Genomic DNA, 21,267 nt, shown 5'->3' with positions numbered 1-21,267 from the left:
TTAGAAGGAGCTTCAGACCAAGTGTGACATTTATCAACGCTGTAGTTGCTGAGAGTGACCCAATAGAACTCTGTACTGAGGGGAGGAGTATGTTTCACTGTGTGGAGAAACAAAGAACTCTCTCCTGAACACTTTGGCCAACACATTCAGGACTGTTACAGTTGCCAACAGGTGGGACAACCTCAAAAGGAAGAGCTCCCTGTTTTAACAGTTTAGTAGCAGAGCAGAGACTTGCTACTACTGTTCAACACTGATTGCTGGATCAGAAGAGGAATTTCCAGACTCAGTTACAAGCAGGGCTGGTGCAGGCTGTGGATTCCACCAGACAGTCTGGAGACAGCTAGACAGGGAGATGGGCAGCAGAGCTCCAAATCAGGCAACAGCACGTGTGGAAGGAGCAATGACCTATGGGGAGACTCATAACTCATAGACCAAACCTTTTCCAGCAGAGGGCAGTGCCTCAGATATCAGGCGGGACTCCGGCCAGCTGAAGCCAGAGCTGGGGACCTCTCTGAACAGATTGCTCCAGCCCTGGGCCGAGGAGAAATTGAACTAAACTGTCCTTTGGATACTGTAAGTGACATTGGGGAATATTCAGGGAGAGACACAGTGTGACTTCACACTACTGTGAGTTACATGTTTTCTAATATCTAACGATTTGGGTTTGGTAATCTCTTTTAATACAGTCTGGCCATTAGGACTTGCAGGTAAGGAAATATGCGGTCAGTTTAACTTGACTGGCCACGGAATCTCTCAGGTTTTTGGGTGCATGCTTGAATCAAAAGGGGAGTAACATGCCTAAAAAATAGCCTAGCTTTCTGGGCCTGTGGATCTGACACAAAGTTTACAAATAGAAAGTTAGCAGAAGGAAAGATATGTAAGAAGTAACAATTTTATCTAAAAATAGAAAGTTAATATTTAACACTAGAGTCCTGTGCTTTCGAATTTCAGTGACTATGGAGGATGGCTGTTAAAACAAACTTTAACATGGAAGAGCTAGCCATACAAATGGCTGTGCATGCAGATAATGAAAGATTAAAAGAAGTTAGTCTGCAAGCCTGAACAATTTACAATCAACTCTTCCCTGGATATTGATTACCTTTCCCTGCTGTGTAGCAGTTAGAATTAGGGGCAAAGCTGAGTTAGAGTACCTGGAAAGTGTATTGGTAATCCTTTTGTTTTCCAAGCCTGGTGACAAGAAAGAAAAGGAATGACTTTGGCATTTGCTAATGGAATCAAGGCAGATTTGCCAGTTGATAAAAGTACTGTTTAATTATGTCAGGCACAGCCAAGTAAAACACACCACCACATACGAAATCAGAGCAATAATGAAGTCTAAAGGTAGTTTGCACGCGTTTTTTAGAAAAAAGATCAAGTAGAAGAAATACCAGCAAAGAGAATAAACTTTTTTGGCTGTTTTATTTTCCCTGCCACTTCTAGTCCAGGGATGTTGGGCATTCTCCCGGTCTTTAGATCATTACTGGCTGTCCTGCACAGGCCAACGAGCGGATCAAGTCCTCCGGCCGAGCTGGGGACGGCTGAGACGCTGAGGGGCTTCAATAGCTTTGGGGATGGGACTGGCAGCAGAAGCAGCAGCAGCTGCGGGTGGGGAAAAGAAGGACGCTGAAGGTTCTCAGAGAGGCCCTTTGCCAAGGCCATAGCCCCGACCAAAAACTGTCCTCAGCCGTCTCGCCCAGCAGGGCGCGGCCCCAGCGCCACTCCGCTCACTCCGAAGAGGTGGGACTTTCCCCACCGGAAGTGATCCGGCCCAGTCTCAGGGAACTGGGACACCTCAGCCAGTGTGTCAGGGAAACCCTTCCGGGTGTGTGCTGGGGGGGGGGTAGTGAATGAGAAAAAAAAAGAGGTGGGTTCGCCTGGAGTCCCTGCGGCCGCCGCCGCCGCTGGACGGCCCCCGCCCCTCTCCCCTCTGCGAGCAGCAGCGCTGGGGCGGCGGTAAGACAGGAGCCGGCCCGTGGCCATGGCCTTGGTGTGACACAGCCTCCCGGGCGGCCGGGCGGGGTGCGGACTGCAGGGTAAGCGGGTTGCTTCGGCGTTGGTGGAGGCAGCCGGGTGGGGGTGGGGGCGTGGAGCTGGGGGAGGCGGCAGCAGGGGCTGCTGGTTTGGGGCTGGTGGGGGTCAGGCAGGTAACGTGCGCCCCTTTCCCCTATAACAGCCGGACGACGCCCCTGGGAGCCGCGGCCCACAGACCCGCCCGGCAGCAGTGACGGGAGTGGAGCCCACAGGCCTGGGCCGGCTCAGCGGCGCTAGCAGGAAGCGGGGACCCTGGGCCCCTTTGTGTGAAGGGCGGGGGAGGGGTGCGGGCAGCCCCTAGCTGCGGGCTCCTCGGACGCCCGCCTGCCTTCCGGAGCCCCACGACCGGCAGCCTCCAGCCCTTGCCTCCAAGGGGCGCATTTCATCTCCCTAGCCTCGCTTGGCTTCTCCAGGCGCGCCCTCCTCCCCACGCCCCCTGCCTGGGGTTCAGTTCCTATAGGAAGGGCATTACCATCCCATCCCCACCCACCCCGACACTTCGCTCTCTCCCCTCCCCTGCCCTTAACTTCCTCTTCGTCCCACGTTGGGCCCTCTGCTTCTCTGCACTCTCCTCCCCAGTTCGCAGATTTCCGCCCACCTTCCGCCTCCCCGAGCGCGCCGCTGCTAGCGGGGCGTTATTTTCCCTCCCTCGGGTAGGAGTTGGTGAAGGTGAGACTCATGAGGGAATACAAGGTAGTGGTGTTAGGGAGCGGAGGGGTTGGCAAATCTGCCCTGACTGTGCAGTTTGTCACTGGGACTTTCATTGAGAAATATGACCCCACCATTGAAGATTTCTACCGCAAAGAGATCGAAGTGGACTCTTCTCCGTCGGTGCTGGAAATTCTGGACACCGCAGGAACTGAGCAGTTTGCCTCCATGAGAGATCTCTACATCAAAAACGGCCAAGGTTTCATCCTGGTTTATAGTCTGGTTAATCAACAGTCTTTTCAGGTAACCAAACCAAGTCTTGTAATTTGTAAGAAGGGGGTGTGGTAATCCTACTTTACTTCTGGTTTGCTTGAACCGTGCGTTAATGACTATGTTTTGCTTTTGAAAGTTAGACATGGCGCATTTTTGAGGTTACTCCTGGCACGGAAAAGTATTGGGTTGTTTCTATAGAGAATACTAAAGTAAAAAGTGTCAACAAATATTTTAGTTATTTTTAAGTCGAAGAAAAGTGAAAAGGGTCAGAAAAAAAAATAGTTCAGGTTGTGTATATTTAGCGTGGACTATAATCTTCTGAAGTTGCTTGTTCAGTTCAACAAGTATTGGTTAATGTACTCAACAAAGCAACATTAACAGATAAACTCGGTTAAATAGAGCACTTTGAAAGGAAAATTATTTGGAGTCCATCATCTGTGCAACTTTTTCCACCTCTGTGCCTGCTTTTCCCACCACCCACCCCCTCTCTGTTCTCACCCAAGTTTCTCAACCAGATCTTAGTGCTGCAGGATGAAGAATTCAAGACATGCCTTCTAGGTATTTTACTTGCTTGGGGCATGTGAAGGAAGGAAAAGTTACTAATTGAAAAGTCTAGTACCTGGAATTAATAACCAACAAAAATGAAGAATGACTGTCCTTTTCTGCAGTTATCCAAATTGTTTCTGAAAACACTAACTAGAAAATACATGGATCTGGGAACATTGAACAAGTGCAGATTTCTAACCCCGGCTGGATAGCCAAACTGGAGATGGTCCACTTTCCTCGGAAAATCTGTCTTGACCTTCATTGGGAGACAGACTGAAGGTTTAACATTTTAAGAGATACAATATATGTTGCTATTTATTCCTTGAAAATAACCTCATATTGACCCATTATATTGACTTCCATTGATTTAGGAAATGGATATTTTTCTGCATTTAAAACTGTGCACTTAATGTTTACCTAAGAGACATTAAGTGCTTTAGTCAAGCCAATGTGCTAATTCCACTTTTCTTAGTATTATAAATTAAAGTACTATAGTGAACTTTTTCAGTAACCAGATACAGCACTTCAGGATTTTTTTTTCTTTTAAACATAATATATTCTGGGTAAATGAATCAAAGTTATACTGACCAAACTCAAGTTCATTTTGTGTAGGCTTAAATTCCAAAGCAACAGTATCAGAAAAGCATTGTTCCCCCCAAAGTACCAAAGTACTAAAGGTGCTACTTGATGCATTTTCTTATTGAAGGTTCCTCGGGAGATTTGTTATTCATTCTATTAGCTGACTCTCTTGAGGCTGGAAGTCTTTTGAAGGGTGTTTCATAAGATTTCCATATCTACTTCTGTTGTAGACATAAATCGGGAGTGAAAAAAACTGCTATTATTTTAACAGAGACTTAAACTCTTTTAAATCCAAATGCCAGAAATTTGGATTCTCAGTTGAACTTGGGTTCCCATAAAGACGCTGGGGAAGAAAAGCTTAACCTAGAAGACTGAATTGATACATGATCAAACAAAATTGTTGCAAATATCAATTTTGTTTTTGTAAATTTTCACAATCCCAGCTTTATCCTTCATCCTGCATGTGAATATTCTGTTTACTGTAGCTATTCAACTTAAACACATGTTTATATTCAAGTTAAGCCTTTTAAGTTATGAAAAATAAGAAAATTGTAATGTTAGTATACAGTCAATAATATTGTCTTTAATCAATACTCCTTCCCCCAAAGTTGATGCTACTGGAGAATTGCTAAGGCTCTCGTGTTTTGTAATTAATTGTAATTACTTAGAAAAAGTAATACACTTGGGAGAAAATTCATGTTGTAAACCAGAATGTAGGCAAAAAAGACTATGACTTCTTCCCACCCAGGCTCCCACCTGCTTGTTCCTCCCAGGAGCTGCTCACTGTTAAAGTAGTTTCTAGTGTGTTTAAGTATATTTTAAGGTGTTTGATTTTACTGAGATAAAAGCATACCATTAAATTTAAAATTAATAAATGTGTGAATCTGTTTTTAACTTTGGTCTTCTAGGCATGACACGGTTTTTGTTCCCACCTTAAACACTTTCTCTCAAGCACTCTTGCTGAATGGCTAGGAATGCATAGATGCAAAAATCTTGTGCTAGGATAACAGGTGTTAGGACGAGTGACGACAAGCTGGCAGGTTTAAGGAGATGGCCAAACACCCTTACGTATGAATGGATTCATCATATTTGGGAACTTGCTTTTTAAATCAGTATAGACCATGGGAAAGAAATGAGTAAATGAGTTCTAAGGTTAGTGTGGAAACCACATTTTATATTCATGACAGAAACCCAGCAAGTATGGCCTGTGGAAATAATCTAGTTCCTATTTCAATGGAGAAAATGATATTTTCTCTATTTGAGTGTGTGGTTTTATATTGGATTTAGCTCTCTGTACTCAACTGAGGGATGACTTCTTGTGAGATTGTAATACTTCTGTCATGCTTATGCAAATAGCATAATTTTTTTTCTTTCTTTTTGTGATTGTTTGAATAGGATATCAAGCCAATGAGAGATCAGATTGTCAGAGTGAAGAGATATGAAAAAGTCCCACTAATCCTAGTAGGAAATAAAGTGGATCTGGAACCAGAAAGAGAGGTTATGTCTTCAGAAGGCAGAGCTCTGGCTCAAGAATGGGGCTGTCCTTTCATGGAGACATCGGCAAAAAGTAAATCAATGGTGGATGAACTTTTTGCTGAGATCGTCAGGCAAATGAACTATTCATCCCTGCCCGAGAAGCAAGATCAGTGTTGTACAACTTGTGTTGTTCAGTAAAAAAGATAACCTCAATCATGGCCATACCGAGCAGGTTAGTCATGGATGGAATCTTATGAGCAGAAAGTGTTTTGTTTTTGATCAAGTGTAACAAAAAGCTGGTTAATATTAATATACATTGTGCTACCTTAAATTTATTTTTAAAATATCATTTCCCTTATTCAATGAAGGAAATCTGAAAAATACAGATAAGTGAAACAAAGGTAAGAAATTGCCCGTATTCCCATCACTAAGATTTATTTTTTAAATGTGAGTTACTGTTCTCTCTGCTTCATTTATAGCATTCCTCTGTTTTGGGGTGAGTTAAAGGATAATGCACCTTTTCACTGTTTTGGTGATTAAGCATCCAGAATGCACAGGAGAGTATCCAGTAATAATTCCAGAAGATGATTCGTTTTATGTTTTCTACACTTTTCTGTCCCAGGCTAGAGAACTGCTATAACTGAAATCATCAATTTACTAATCACCCAAATGCTTGATTAAAAGGATGATTATTTAATCAAGTTCACCTGTACCTTGCACTTAAAGGACTTAAGTGACCTCTGATAATACAAATTATAGTGCCACAATGTACGTTGACTTTATATGGTCCAAATGAGAATCTGGAAAAACTTCTGTGATGTGTTAGAAGGGATAGTCCCAAGGCCTGGAAACATTTTTATTCATTTTAATAAATAGCGAAGTTAATAAACAATTACAAAACTTTCAAACTTTTCATTGACTTAAATGATAACTTAATAAAAGTTGTTTAAATGAATGAGTTTTTGAAAAAGCTAAGTTATATAAAACTTGCTGAGCATTTAAAATGAGTTTATTTTATCCATATCATGATTTAAAAATCTAGATTGTAATTGGGCAGATAGTCTCACTTAGACAGTGACACCTAAATAATGAGATAAACCAACCAATAGCCAGGATGACTGAGAAACCACAGCAAATGCCAGACTAGCCTGATCAGGAATGGAATTGATTGTTTTGAGCCAAGACTGACCTCAAGTCCAGGCAGCAGTGTTGGAAATGGCAACAGGCATTTCAGATCACAGTGATGATTTCTAATCAAAGGTCGGGCTTCATGTGTACCCCCTGGAGAAAAGACTAGTGGTCCCTAATTTATCTTTTCAGACAAGATTTCCTTTCAGGGAGTGTCACCTTTGAAAATGAAGTATGACAACAGTGCTTTATTCAAAATTATTTCACTCATCAGCTTTCCTGCATACCAGAATATGATGAAAACTCATGTATTTTCATATACCTAGCTACTTCTCTTCCCCATAAAGTCACTCATCAGACTGTAGTCCAGCATATGTTTTGTTGATAGTGTTGCCCTTACAGTAGTCTTTTGAGGCAGGAACAGGCATATGTAGGTGATTGAGTCCCCTGTTCTTGTTTTCATAATCTCAAACTGTAAGCCATCTTCAAGTTTGAACAAGTTCTGTGTAGTGATTGTGTCTTCACCATTACGCTCTCTTTGACACATTTAACTGAGCAAATGACAGAAGTGTACACATTTTAGTTTTATTATCATCTTTATAAAAAATTAACCAGCTGAATTTCTGAAAATATTAAAGGGAATTCCCTGACCGAGGTCTTTTAGAACAAAGCACATTATATGCAGTTTTTTTCTAACATCAAATAAGATTGAACTGATGTGTATGGAAATCTATAATCTGAGGTCCGTAACGTTTGTGGCTGTGCTTGTTTACTGTTTATCAAAAAAAAAAATAGGTGATGGATTCTGAATGCTGTAGCTTGAGTCATGGAACTCTGAAGTCTGTCCCCAATTTTCTGTCATTGTAGACAGCTATAGAAAGTAAACTGAATCAAATTGGTCTCATATGTGTAGACAGTCAACTGTCTTCAGTCAAATTGGCAAATGGGTAATTTCTAAAGCAGTTTTAAAATCTTATTCTGGGTTATTTCTGGCTTTATTTTGCAACTTTTGTGATCTAAATTACTTTAAATTCATTTGGTTACCTACAGGAATGATCAAAATTTTTTTTATATCTGAAGTCAACTCTTTACATGTTTTTGTTAACTAATGTGCTAAAAAATCAGAAAATGTTAATACTAATAATTGCTCATTTTTTTATAATATAGTTTTTGTTTGGTTTTCATATTTGTAAGCAGAATACACTATTGAAAGTGCAAGCCTTGAATAAAATAACCTAATCAGCTGAATTTCTGAACATATTAAAGGGAATTCCCAGACCAAGGTCTTTCAGAACCAAGCATATTACATACAGTTGTTTTTTTTTCTTTCTGATATCAAATAAGATTGAACTGATGTGTATGGAAATCTGTAACCTGAGGTCCTTAAAGTTCGTGGTTGCACTTGTTCACTATTTGTTTTTAAAAAAATAGGTAATGGATTCTGAATCCTGTAGCTTGAGTCATGGAACTCTGAAGTCTATCAGTCCCAGATCTAGACTGAAGATCACATTTTGACAAGTAAAGGAGAAATGCTTGTCCTTAATATTTAGAAGAGTATCTTGCCCAAGTTAGAAATAATAAGACTAGAGTAAGTCAGAAGGACTGTGATTGTTGTAAATTGGTTTCTTTTAATTGAAAGGGAAATTTTATTAATAATCATTGCTTCTGATAATTCCTCACATTTATTTCTTAGCACCCTTCAATTTGGGTCACCAGTTTCTTGCCCAACACCTGTTTATCTGCATGTCTCCCAGGATTGTTTCCTCACCTTTCACCCTCCCACTGGCAGTAACCTTAGTGTAAGTTTGGATTCAGGGCCAGATTCTTTATGTGCTGCTTCCGTGGCTGGTTTCCTTACTGACCTGAGGAGCCTTATATACCAACCATAGCAGCAGTATACTAGAAACGTAGGTCAGTGTTGCAGTCCTGCGTTTGCTTTTATTAACTACATCATAGCTCCTCTGTATTGGTGTGAATAATTGACAGTTAGCTGCTTTGGTATATTGTTGCTGAGAATGATGGGTGTTTTGTTAATAATCTCATAATACTATAAAGGAAGTAAATCACAGTGCTGTGGGGGTTTCAAGGAAAGGAGAGACCACCTTCAATTAGAGCAGGTTTCTCAACATTCTGACTCTTTGTTGGGGGGCGGGCTGTAGAATGTTTAGCAGCAACCCTATACTGATGTCATTAGCATTCCCCCGCCCCCCAAGTTGTGGCAAAAATATCTCCAGACATTGCCAGGTGTCTGGGGGTCGGGGGGGTGGGGAACAAAATCTCCTTTGGCTAAAAAACACTGATTTAGAGGAATTTCACTGAGAGCAGAATTTGAGTTACACCTTGAAGAATAGGTAGGATATGAGGGGATGGGGAATGGGTAGAGGTAATTCCAAATAGAGGGAATGCCAAAAAGGAGCAAATAATATCCTAAAATATTCTATTTCCCTGAAAGGAAGGTAGGAAGTGCAGTAAAGTTTTCCCTTAAATGTGATAGTTTGGTAAATACACTTTTGGCAAACAGAATTTTTTTTAAAGATTGCATTTCGGTGATTCCTGTACCTCAGTCCAGTATTGACAAAAGTTATTTACAAAGAAAAAGAAAGAAAACAGAAATAAAAAAATGTGTTCTTCGCTATGGTTTGAAGATCTGCAAGGTTTGATCCTGTTTTTCTCCACGTATTATAGAACGGGTTCTCCCAACAAGAGTAAATGGTGCATGAGAGTACCAAACACCAGGAATGAAGCTGAAAGAACAAAGATCATTATTTATGTCAGCCTCAGTTCATTACATATGTCATCCCGAAGAAAAGGAGATTCTTGATTCAAGACTAGCACATCATTTCACGTGGCAGCAGAATGCCTGGGGTGTTAAAGGCTCCTGAAAAGCTGAACCATCTATGAATGTCATATTAGTCTAGCTGGCCTTACTATTTCTAAACAGTGGAATTGATTAGTATTTTCATTTTTTTTTAAAGTAAATGTGTGGAATCAGAATTGTTTCTAATCTCTTCTCCAGCTTTTAACTAGATATGATATGTTGAAGATTTAGCAAATGTAAGGAGAAAATCGTGAAAATTAAACCACAGTGTGTACTTTAAAATGTTGGCGTTTTCATATCCAAGTTAAATGTTAACCATATCAGGAAAAAAACTGGCGCGGAATTCTGTTGTAGAAGTTACAGTTTTAGATAGATACTTTTTTTCCCCCCGCCCTATTTTGCGTATCACTTGGAGTGGGGAAAATAGCTGATTTTAAATGCTCATTTTTCATCCAATTCAAATGGAGCCTGTGGCATGGCAGCCCTGAATGGAGGAGGAAGCATGCTTTGGGGTAGTGGTGTACTATAAAGACCTGCAGTGGCCTTAGGGTAAAAGGGGAGAACAGAGATATGTTGTCCTTTCTGCCCCACTAATCCTCCTAAACCTTTACTGACCCCCACAAGGTTCATGGTTTGGGACTGTTCAGAGTAGATAGGCACCTAGTCAGACCTGCTCTGGATGTGAAGGTGTCTGGTGGTTAGAATGATTTTTTTGTCTGTCTGTTCCTTCTTTAACTGCTTCCTTTTAACCTAAAGACTAGGCTTTTATTGCAGAATGAAATGTGTATCTGCCATTCGGTTTTACTCCATTACCTCTCTGGCTTAAAATGAACCATCAGTAGAATTAACAAAAATTGCATCATGGAGTTGGAGAATTGCCACTGAGGGAGTATTCTAGCCATACTACAGTAAAGATTCCCCTCATGGGATTACTTCTCAGTGGAATTCTAAAATCCAGAAGATAATATCATTAAGAAAAACTTAAGTCCTGTCAGCTATTGGGAAAACTTAGCATACCAAAAACATACTCCCAAATTCCTTTGATTAGCCACAGTCTTAGGAATGAATATCAAGATTCAAAAAAAGCAGTTTAGAGTCTAGGGGAGCAGTACCCTACCTAGTCTAATTCCAAGTCAGCAGCTAAGATCAGGTCTTTGGGCTCACATTCCTGCTTATCATCAGTGGACATGGTCATACTATTTGAGATCTCAGAATTGCACTCATCATATTAAATGTAAATTTACAGAGATTTTTCGAACTAGAACATAAGAAAAATTGCTTATCCCTCCCCTCCTACCCAGGGTTCATAATAAACTTCGCGGGTACATGTTCTCCTTAAATCATTGTTCCACTGTCATTCAAGGTATCTATTCCATAGATTCAGCTTTTGCTCTGTATGTTTAGTGGGTAACAAGTGAACACTTTTAATTACCTAGTCCTCCCACTCCACCCCCCCAGTAAGCTTCATGAGTACTATGCAAATTAGGATAAATAAGATATTTAACAAAAACATGCTAACTTCTATCAACAGAATTCTAGCCTAGTGTTTTGCTAATATAACTAATATTTAACTTGGATATGAAAATGCCAAGTAAAAAATGTGAATGGAAATGTATTTTTAAAATTTTTTTTGTTAAATGCCCAGAATATCATGTCTTAAGCTGGAAAAAAAAATAAAGTGGATTGTGATTGCACATTTGTATTTCCTAAAAAGAACGCTAGTAAATACCATTGTATTTAGAAATGGTAAATGCAGTGAAAAAGACATTCATAAACTGCTAAGCCTTTCAGGAGCCTTTGTTAATATTCCAGGCATTCTGCTGCCACGTGAAATGATGTGCTGGTCTTGAATCAAGAATCTCCCTTTTTCTTCATGCTGACATAAATAATGATCTTTGTTCGTTCAGTTCTGTGTTTGGTACTCTTGTGTACCAATTTACCCCACTTGGGAGACACTATTTCATAATTTCCTGAACAAAAAGTTTGGACTGTTATTTGGGATTTTTTCTTCTGTTCTTCCATAGCAAAATCTAATTAGGGAAAAAGGGAAACCAGTTACGCAAGAGTTTGAGCACAAGCTTTCAGAGTTAAGATTTGTTGGGTTTGTTGCTGGAAATGAGTGAGGACAGGGATCACTTGTGTTCTATCTCACAAGAAGCAAGTTATACTTTTGCAATGTGTCTGTGATGTCCTGGGAATTAAAACGTATGAGTTTGACCAGCTGCCTTTAAAGCTTCTAGAATGTTTTTTAAATGAATGAGAGTTATTAGTACGTTGAAAATTTTGCTGTCACAGTGAGGAGCAATAACATTTACATTTCGCGTTCTGTGAAATTCTAATCTGGGAGAGACTGTCCTTTTTGCTTAATGCAAGCTTTTGCTTCAGGATTTATTACTGCAGAAAATCAAAATTTATTACTCCCTTGAAAAATAGCTGGTATTAATACTTTACTGTTTTTTAATGGTATGCCTCCTATTAAGGTTGTTGAGTCTGACCTGGAATTTATCTATGTCTCTTGATTTTACTGGAGTATTGCCATCCTATGGAATGTGGGTGGACCAAATATTAACCAGGTTTTCAGAGTGTGGGAAATAATGCATATATCACATTTTATTTAATATAGATTATGGTTAATAAGCTGGTTTGCAGTCTCAGTGTTTATTTTGGCTAGAAATAAATAATCACTACTTCCTCAATTTGATTTCAGAGAATACCTGAACTATTAAATCATCACATACTACAAGTCTTCACTGTTTAAGAGACATAATCATATTTGAAAATCCCAAATCTTTAGTTATTTTGAAAAATGTAAATTTAAGTTTATAGCAATTTTGCATTACTGAAAAGTCTTCAAAAAATTTTATATACATACAAGGAAATACTGTTATGTTCAAATAGGTAGAAATATTCAAATGAAGCTAAAAAAATAAAACGGTCTTTAGTCTGGATATCTGACATAATCCTGGTCTTCTAGAAATTTAGAACATAGTTGAGAAATGAAAAAAAATTACCTGACATTTGACATATAAGGTACTTTCACATATTAGTTTATGATATATCTGGGGAAATAATTTTTATCCTTATTTTAATAATGAGGAAACTGGACTTGCCCAAGCTTAAATTACCAGTGTCCTAATTAACAATTTCCCTTAATGCAAAAAAGTTTTAATTTTAATTGGAAGAAGAATGTTTCTATACTAATTTCTAAAAAGGCAAACTTTTGTCTATTTTTTCCTAATGTGTTTAGGTGGCAGAATTGCAATAAAAATGAACAGAGACGTTCTTCAAAAGTAATCATTTTTATGATATAGCTTCTAATAAAGAGTTCTCAGGCTCTTTTAACACTAATGAAAGTATAGCTGTCAAATGAAATAAAAATTATGCATGTATAAACATTGGTAGAGCCCTTAGATCTTAAATTGTTTTCACTTGGCATTCTTTCATAGTTGCTACGTATTCTGCTCTTTGTTTCTGGCTTTACTTATTTATTTATTTTTTACATTAAAACAAATGTAATTCCACTCCCCTGGAAGCTATTTGGTGATCCAGCATAGTTAAAGGACTTTGTGTCTGAGTGATAGATTTTTCCCCCCTGGTATTAATTAGATGGGCAGAAGTCTATCAACTGTAAGAGCAGAGACTGAGACATCCCAATCATAAAAGTTTCTATGGTTGGGAGGATGTCCCAAAATGGGCCAACCAGAGTGGGAAGTAGGAACGACTGCTGTCACCTAGCATCTAACCCAAGTCGTGGCACCTACCTAGTAAGTGCTTAATAGCTAGATCCTGATGGAATTACGTTTTCTTATTTTAAATTCTCAAAACAAAACCCTAAATTTTGGAAAAGTTTTGCATACTGTCAAGTTTGCTCATAATTAGTATGCATTTAATTCTAATATCATTTTCCATTAAAATATAAACAGCAATTTCAAAGTAGAAGTAAAATTTACACTTTTATACTGTAAGATCTTTTAAATCAGTAGGAACGTTTTTAATATTGTATAAAGTACACAAACAAAAGTATAGTCCTATTTTATTTTTTATTTTTTTTCACTTACAGTTGACATTCAATATTATTTTATATTAGTTTCACGCCTACAGTGTAGTGGTTAGACATGTATAGAATTTACAAAGTGAACTCCCCCAATTAGTCTAGTGCCACCTGGCACTATACATAGTTACTACGGTATTATTGATTATATTCCCTATGTAGTACTTTATGTCCCTGTGACTATTTTGTAACTACGAATTTGTATAGTACTATTTAAAAAAAATAAACCAGAGTAGTTGCACACATGCAGTACATTATATCCAATGTGGCATTAGAGTGTTTCTAATTTTTAATGACTTTCTTGGATCACAGAAAATTACTTTTTTTACTTAAACTGATGGTAAACAGTGAAATTACACCTTAAGATAGTTATTTTGGTACCACTTCCATGTGTATACGGATCTGTTGTCAGTATTCTCATTTTAAACTGCAATTTGACATTTTTATGACATTTTTATTTTAACTACAGATAAAACTCAGAGGAAATTTGCACAGATGCTGCTTTGGAGAACATTACAACCTGGGTTGCAGAACTGAGCCTTGGTAAACCTGTCTCTATTACAGCATGTTGCCATACATCTAATTAAGTGCATAAGGTCTTTGGCTTTCAAGATCCATCGACCTTAAACAGGAATGCTTAGCACGTTTACCATATGTTTAAAATCTGTTCTTTATCAATCAGCCCTTTTGTAGCTTTCTAAGTTCTTATTGATGGCTAATATGCAATAATTAATTTTTAATATTTTAATTGATTTCTTTTATCAGTTTCTCAATTGTATTTATTAAATACTCAAACTCAGTATTACCTACTCAATGCCTTTTAAAAGAAAGTTATAATGGAGAAAAAAAATGAGCCTTAAACAAATGGTTACTTCTGTATATTACCTCGCACCAGTGCTTCATTCAATTTGTAAAATCTTTCTCCTTTAAATAGTTGGTTAATACTTTGAGACTTTGTTTACGTGTGGCAGTGTTGTAAAAAGAAACTAAGGATCACATTTTACCTGTATGGATGAAATATCCCTTTTCTTCAAGCGCAGTTTGTGATGTGCTTTTGTAGTTAACATGTTCTGAAAGTTACAATTGATATTTGAAATTGAGTGTAGAACATTTAGCTGAAGAGTTAAGCATTTGATTCCACTAGGTTTTCACATGTGTTAATCTCATTTACAGCATCAAATTACAGCAGTAACATTTTCCTTTCTGTGAAGTTCTAAATTTAGTTATGACCTACTTAGCAATGCCTTTGAAAAGGGATATTGTATCCATGGTAAATTAATTGTATACCTAAACAGAGATAGCTCAGCTTTGCCTGTCAGGCTTGTAATTGACATCTAATAGACTTCTGCACATGTAAAATTGAATTCAAGTAAAATCATATATACTTTCTAGTTCTTAATATTTGTCTTTTTGAATAATAGTTTAAAGCAATATTTGTTAAAGTTTTCTTGCACTATCACAATTGCTTTTTAGTTATTTCTCAAGAAGCATGTTCGTAGTAGAGACAAAAGTCTGTGTAACAGGAGGGAGGATAGCGCCAAGTTTCTGGGCTTTTTTTTTTTTTTTTCCTTGCAAACGTTCTTCTAATAGCCATTGCCTTTCATGTTGTTTACCTAATCAGCACATTTTGTCTGAATACTTGAACATTTTATCAGTAACACAGGTATAGAAACAGAAAGGAAACTTACAAAGAGTAATCTTTCAGTTCAGTTTTAACATGACAATGAGCGCTTTTTCTAGCAATGATTTTAAAATTTTGTAAGTTTGACAGTATTTTGTTGGGTTTTTATTTGATTTTAGTTATGTGCATTTAATTTGCAGAAGTTAGTACTTGCAGCTCACCTACTGCACCAAAGTTCTCGATTTTAGGAGCCCAGCTTTAGTCATTTGAACATGCTTCTAAATTAAATAAAACAAAACGAAAAAACCAAAACTATGCTTTTGATCTATAATAATAGCTCAATAACTTTGTCAAGGAAAGCTCTAATATATGCAGTGATGGTTTATGGAAGGGTGTGGCAATTTTAAATTTATATTGTGTGTGGTGTTCAAATAAAGTGACATCTACATTCATGTGATTTATTGGTCAGCATGACCATTAATTATTGCATAGAAATTGATTAAACTTTGATTTCCTTTTTTTAAATTGTGTTGCATTTGATTCCTGATCAAATTCCCTCAAAGTGAACTCTTGATCTTAGATTTTGAATTTTATGGTGAGATTGTTAGGGTGGAGGCAATTGAAACATTGTTCCTTATTTATTAACTGCTTGAAATGAATACCTAATTTAAGTTTGCACTTTAATACCAAACTTAAAACCAAATCCTCAGTTCAAAGTAGGTTAAGTGATTGTGGTTCATCTTTATTAGCTATGTGAAATTCTAAAGGAATCAAATAATTCATGATGATTTAAATTTTCTGCAGATGGATTTTTTTATACTGTTTCTTTCCTATGGCTAGTTCTCGTTCTCATTCTCTCTCTCTCTCTCTCTGCCCCTTTCCCTCTCTCCCTCTGCCCCTTTCCCTCTCTCCCTCTGCCCCTTTCCCTCTCTCCCTCTGCCCCTTTCCCTCTTGCCCTTCCCCCCTCCCCCTCCTTCTCGCCCTCTCCCTCCCCCTCCTTTCCTCCCTACTATCTTCCCTCCCTTTCTCCTTCCCTTCCCTTCCCTCCCTCCCTATCTATCTCCCTATCTCTGTCACTAACCTCAGTAGCAAATTTAACTTGAATTTATTTAGGATCACAGGAATCAGGGGAAAGTGGTTTAAAGGTGGTTTCTCCAGCACATTTTAAGAAAAGGGACCAAAAGTTATTTTAGCTTCCTCAATAGATTGCATGTCAAGTTGCTTATTAGGATAATAAATTAATATTAAATGCAATATATGTCTCGTCTTTACTATGGCATCTGTTTAGGAGTTGTTCAAATCACTGCAGTAGGGCTCTGCAAATAAAATCATGTAACCTATTATGGATCTAATGTACTGTAACTTTATCAATGAAAGGTTAAAAATCTCAAGTAACAAGTACAAACATTGAACAATGACCTATAAAGATTTGTAAAAGTAAAATTTTTCCAATAGATTTCATTCTTGTCATTTTGTAAGACGACCGACCCTACAGTCCACCTGTTTGTAACTTTTTTAATAAAATAGACATCTGTATTACTGAGGTTGGTTTCTTGAATTATTTGGTGTATTGCTACTTGTTCTAGATTTGCTAGCTTATAAATCTCTCATAACTGAAAGTCATTACTTTTTATCAAAATGATAATGTGTATTGCAGTACATGTTTAAACAAGTTAAATGTTCACTTGTGTCCTTAGTCACCATTCTGGCAAATGTAGGGAAACACTGAGATATATATTAAAATGTAATATTTAATCAATTGAATAACAAATTAGAAATAATGGGTAAAAAACAATTACGTATATGACTTGTCCCATATCAAGAAAGCAGCCCAACAAATCTGTTGGCTAGGAATTGTCCATGTATATGAGATTTCAGACAGTATTAATATAATTAAATTTTGAAACGCTGAATGAAGAAAATTCAATATAATGAAGTTATTATTTTGTTTTATCCAGTGAAAGGTTTGCCAATTCTCACTGCATAACTTAATATTTTTAAATTGTTGAACTGAATAGCGTCTTTAACCTCAAAGGTTTTTTTTTAAAACCTTGATTTTATTTTTTAAAGTTGGACAGTTCTGTCCAAACATAAATGAACTGGATTAAAATTTTTTTGTAAAAATAGGCATGTTTATATATTTTTGTAAAAATAGGCATGTTATATATATATAAATATTTATTACTGTTGATTATTGGTCTATAGTTGGGCTCCAAACACCCCAAGTATACTGTACCAGATGCTGCCCTTGGTCCACAAACACTTTTCTACAATGCAGCACTCATGATTTCAGGGCCCTCTTCCTTTTTTTCCATTGAAGGAGTAGTATCCCTTAATTGAGCAAGGTCAACTTTTTTGGGGGGAATAAGGAAAGGTTTATTGATCAAAAAGGTGCCACCTGAGAAGATGGGAAACCTAGTGGTGCCTCATATCCACCTTTTTTTAATTAGTTTCAGGTGTATAAAACAATGTACTAGACATTTATACCACCTCACAAAGTGATAAACCCCCTCCCCCAATCTACATCGCACACAGTCATTACAATTCCGCTGTCTCTCTTCATATCCATTTTAAGAAAGTACAGAGTTCAGACTTCTTTTAAGGGAAGGGGAAATGGGAGGGGCAACAGGTGATTGATGACCGCAGACATCTGGGCGCTAGCTGGGGTCTGAGGAAGATTTTGCAGGAGGTTCCTGCAAATCTTTGATAAACAATCATTATTTTTTTGTACATAATTCCCTTATCTCCTAGGGAGAGGCACCTTCTGGTAAGGAGCCTTTATGTGGAAGTCAAGCCCAAAGCAGAATTCCTCTAATGATGAGCATGTCTATGTGCAAGACAAAGCAGAAGCTATTAGCCTGAAGTCCATGGGAACAAAGCAGGCTTGACCAAGACAGAGTCAGAGAGGCCAGGCATTTCACTCAGTTATAATTCCCCCTTTTTGTTCAGTCTTCAGGGAGATAAGGAACTGGGTCCAGGTTCAATTAAGAGGGAGGATTAGCTTTAAGATGGAGTCAGATTTGCCTGCCCATTGTGTCCCTCTTAGACTCTTGAAATCTCACGTCCATCTCTTTTGTGATGGTCCCTGAGCAAGGTCAACATTTTTTAACCAAGTGAATAACAGAGAGAGAGAGGATAAGAGGATGGAGTAATGTAACAGCTAAGGGATACTACTACCTTGATGAGCCAAGTCAGTGTTGGATATCAGAAGGGTACTCTCTCACTGCCAGATGTCCTTTGCCCTTTTCATGTTGTTCTTATCTGGGGAGAAGATTCATCTAGTCTTCACACTCTTCCAGGATATAGCACCTTGGGTTCCAGATCCAAGTTGAGATTTAAAGCAGGGACCGTTTTTTTTGTGTATGTGTTTTTATTGTTTTTTTCAGATAGGCTCTTGCTGTCACATATATCTATCTCATTTAAACCTTGCTGCTATCTGGTGTTTGGACTTCATTGTCCCCATTTTGTTGATGAAACCAAGGCTTAGGAAAGTGACTTCAGATCATAAAGGCAGGGTCAAATGACTAAATGTTGTGAAAGGTTATTTTGCAAAAGTTTTCAAATTCATCATTAGGCAGAGTCAGATGGGTGCTATTAAAATTAAAAAGCTCATGGAAACAAGATAAGCAAAAAGTAATTTTAAGTCAGTGTGATAGTCCATATGTAACAAAATGGGTCCTATTTAAAAGTAATGTATTTGTTATACTACTAAGAATTTGTATAAGACATAAGCTATTTTCATTATAACTATTTTTCTTTGGACGGGATGCCTTAAATCAGGATTTGGCAGCCTGGCTGCCAGTCAGAATCCAGCCCAGTTAGCTGTGCCAAAACAACTGTAATGAGATTTAGCTGCTATATCCTGCATCCACTGCAGAGCTCAGCTGCTCCCTTTTTCTACCTAAACTTATGGTTTGGATGGAGGACCAGAAGTGCAGCTGATCCCAGACACATCCTTTTTCAGCAGAGACCTACTCCTTTGCTTACAGGCATTAATCCATGGACCAGGCTGCCCTGTTCCCAAACTCAGTGGTCATGCTATTGTAATTCATGAATTTTCTCCTATAGATTGTGAGCTCCTAGAAGGTAGGGCTTTACCTAAGTCACTTCATCCTCAGTGCTTACTTCTAGTGCATTCATTATAGGTGTTCAATAAATATTTTATGAAATTGTAGTCAGAATCAATATGGCAGATGGGTGTTCACTCTCTAGAAAATCCTAACCTTGCCATTACCTACTGATCTTTTTCATTTCTAGCAGTTAGGCTACATGGGAAATGCACTTTCTCCCCATCCCCCTTTCTTCATCCACTGCAGCACTAAGTTTGTTGGTTGTTGTTGTTGTTTTTTTATTGCTTGTTTTGTTTTTTGTTTTTGTTTATAACAGAAGCAGTGGTTTCTAAACTCACTTCCAAGAGAAATACCATAGATGGTCCATGTGGGCATAATACAAATCTGGACTGAAGGACCTTGCATCTGAGATTAAATCCTCCAAGACTCTAGGGAGAAGAATACAACCAAGAAAGAGTATTTATTGCCTATTCTTGGATTTCCTCTCCAGTGGATTCCAAAGCTGACCTACACCTGTCCCAGCCTCATTCTTAGGCAAGTCAGAGAAATATTCACATTGGATCCCAAAAGCCTCTCAAATATTTCCCCCTTTAATGAGGCACCAATCCAATTTTCCCTGCCATACCTCAAATGATTCCCCACCTACACTGCTGAAATCATCTCCTCCACCTTTCCTTTAATCCTTTCTTGTCCTCTTTCCCTCATTGTATCCACCAACTAACTTGCATCCCATGTAACCAAACCCGTACCCTGCCCCCTCCCTTTTTTCTGTATGAATCTCAAGATAGTTTTATGAGTAGTAAAACTAATAGAAGTCAGATTTTTAACTCTGGTTCCCCCAACCCCAAGACTCAATCTCCAAATCCTTTGACACCCATAGTTGGATACATTTTCAAGTTGGTCTTAAACTAGTGTAAGGTTTTTCTCCAAAATGTCAGCCTCATGTATGTGCTTCAATATCAGTGAACTCTGCAGTCTGCCAAGTAACTGGAGACTTCCAGATGCCTTAGAAAGCCCTCCAGGAATTGGCTCTTGAGGCTCTAGATACTTTTACTCATGCTGTAATCCCCAGTGAATGCCCTGGATTTAGTAGTTTGAAGCTCCTTCCAGCTGCCATAAGCTTTAAAGTTTAGAGGAGAGGGGGTGGAGAGTGTGAGGGAGGGAGGATTTAAGCCCATGCTGAAGTTTTCTTGGAGCTTGAAAGTGGACAGGTGTTAAACCTACAGTTGAGAAATATAAAGATACTTGAGGGTTCTGACTTTTCAATCCCTGTTATGGTGGTTCATTATTCCTCTAAGAGGATATCCCAGGAAGTCCTGATACTAGTGCACACAGTTTTCTCCAGTTTCCTATGGACCCTCTTTTGGACATTTCTGTGGCTATCCTTAGAAGAATCCCCAATTGAAATGTAGACAATATGTCATGCTTCAAGATATCTCTACAATGTTTTTGGTCCTTCACTTGGGCTCCAAAATATACAGAAGTAAGTGGGAAGAATGGACATTTAAATGGCAAATGCAAGGCTTTTATTACACTGATTGGTTGCAAGTGCTTGAGTCCCTCTGACCGCTATGGCATTGAGATTGAAGCCTTGCTCTCTACCCAAAAGGAGTCTGAGCTGTTGTTTACTCTCCAGATGGCTTAAAAGAATAGTTGTAGTGACCTAGGAATGGAAATCTGGCACAGAAAAGAGTGGCTTCCCTTTGACAGTAAATAGTTGCTTGGTGAGGAGGATAACTATTCTAGACAAAAAAGAGACAAGATCAGTGCCTTCATTTAACTCCATTTATCTGAGCTTCTAAGTATGTGAGAGGCACTGTGATATGGACTGAGTTTATAAGAGTAATGTGATATGGCCTTATCCTCTGGTGGAGCTTACATTTTAGCCGGGGAGACACCCTTGTAAGCAATAATTACGAGGCAATGTGATGTATGCTCTAATATCAGCATGTACTACATGCCAAGGAGCCCAGGGAATTGAAGGGATTTCTTCTCTCTGTAGGGGTCGAGGGAAGGTCAGAGGAAC

The 21,267-nt window shown here is 38.3% G+C and overlaps 1 protein-coding gene across 2 annotated transcripts; it reads left to right on the top strand.

Moving 5' to 3' along the window:
- The first annotated feature begins 452 nt into the window (after nucleotides 1–452).
- On the top strand, nucleotides 453–16,714 carry RAP2C (RAP2C, member of RAS oncogene family). Of its 2 annotated transcripts, none has more exons than XM_074323432.2 (4): nucleotides 453–573; nucleotides 2,174–2,982; nucleotides 5,473–5,785; nucleotides 14,020–16,714. In XM_074323432.2, exons 2-3 carry the CDS (start codon nucleotides 2,710–2,712, stop codon nucleotides 5,749–5,751), a joined length of 552 nt encoding a protein of 183 aa, XP_074179533.1. In that variant the 5' UTR covers nucleotides 453–573; nucleotides 2,174–2,709; the 3' UTR covers nucleotides 5,752–5,785; nucleotides 14,020–16,714. The 2 variants fall into 2 exon arrangements, with proteins under 2 accessions (XP_074179533.1, XP_019575251.1); XM_019719692.3 differs by lacking the exon at nucleotides 453–573 and adding an exon at nucleotides 1,757–2,033.
- The last annotated feature ends 4,553 nt before the right edge of the window (nucleotides 16,715–21,267 follow it).

Source organism: Rhinolophus sinicus, chromosome 18 (assembly GCF_057876585.1).
Source record: "Rhinolophus sinicus isolate RSI-liver-muscle chromosome 18, RSI-T2T, whole genome shotgun sequence".
Lineage (NCBI taxonomy): Eukaryota > Metazoa > Chordata > Mammalia > Chiroptera > Rhinolophidae > Rhinolophus > Rhinolophus sinicus.
The sequence above is the reverse complement of the archived record's forward strand: the minus strand, read 5'-3'. Positions and strand labels throughout refer to the sequence as shown.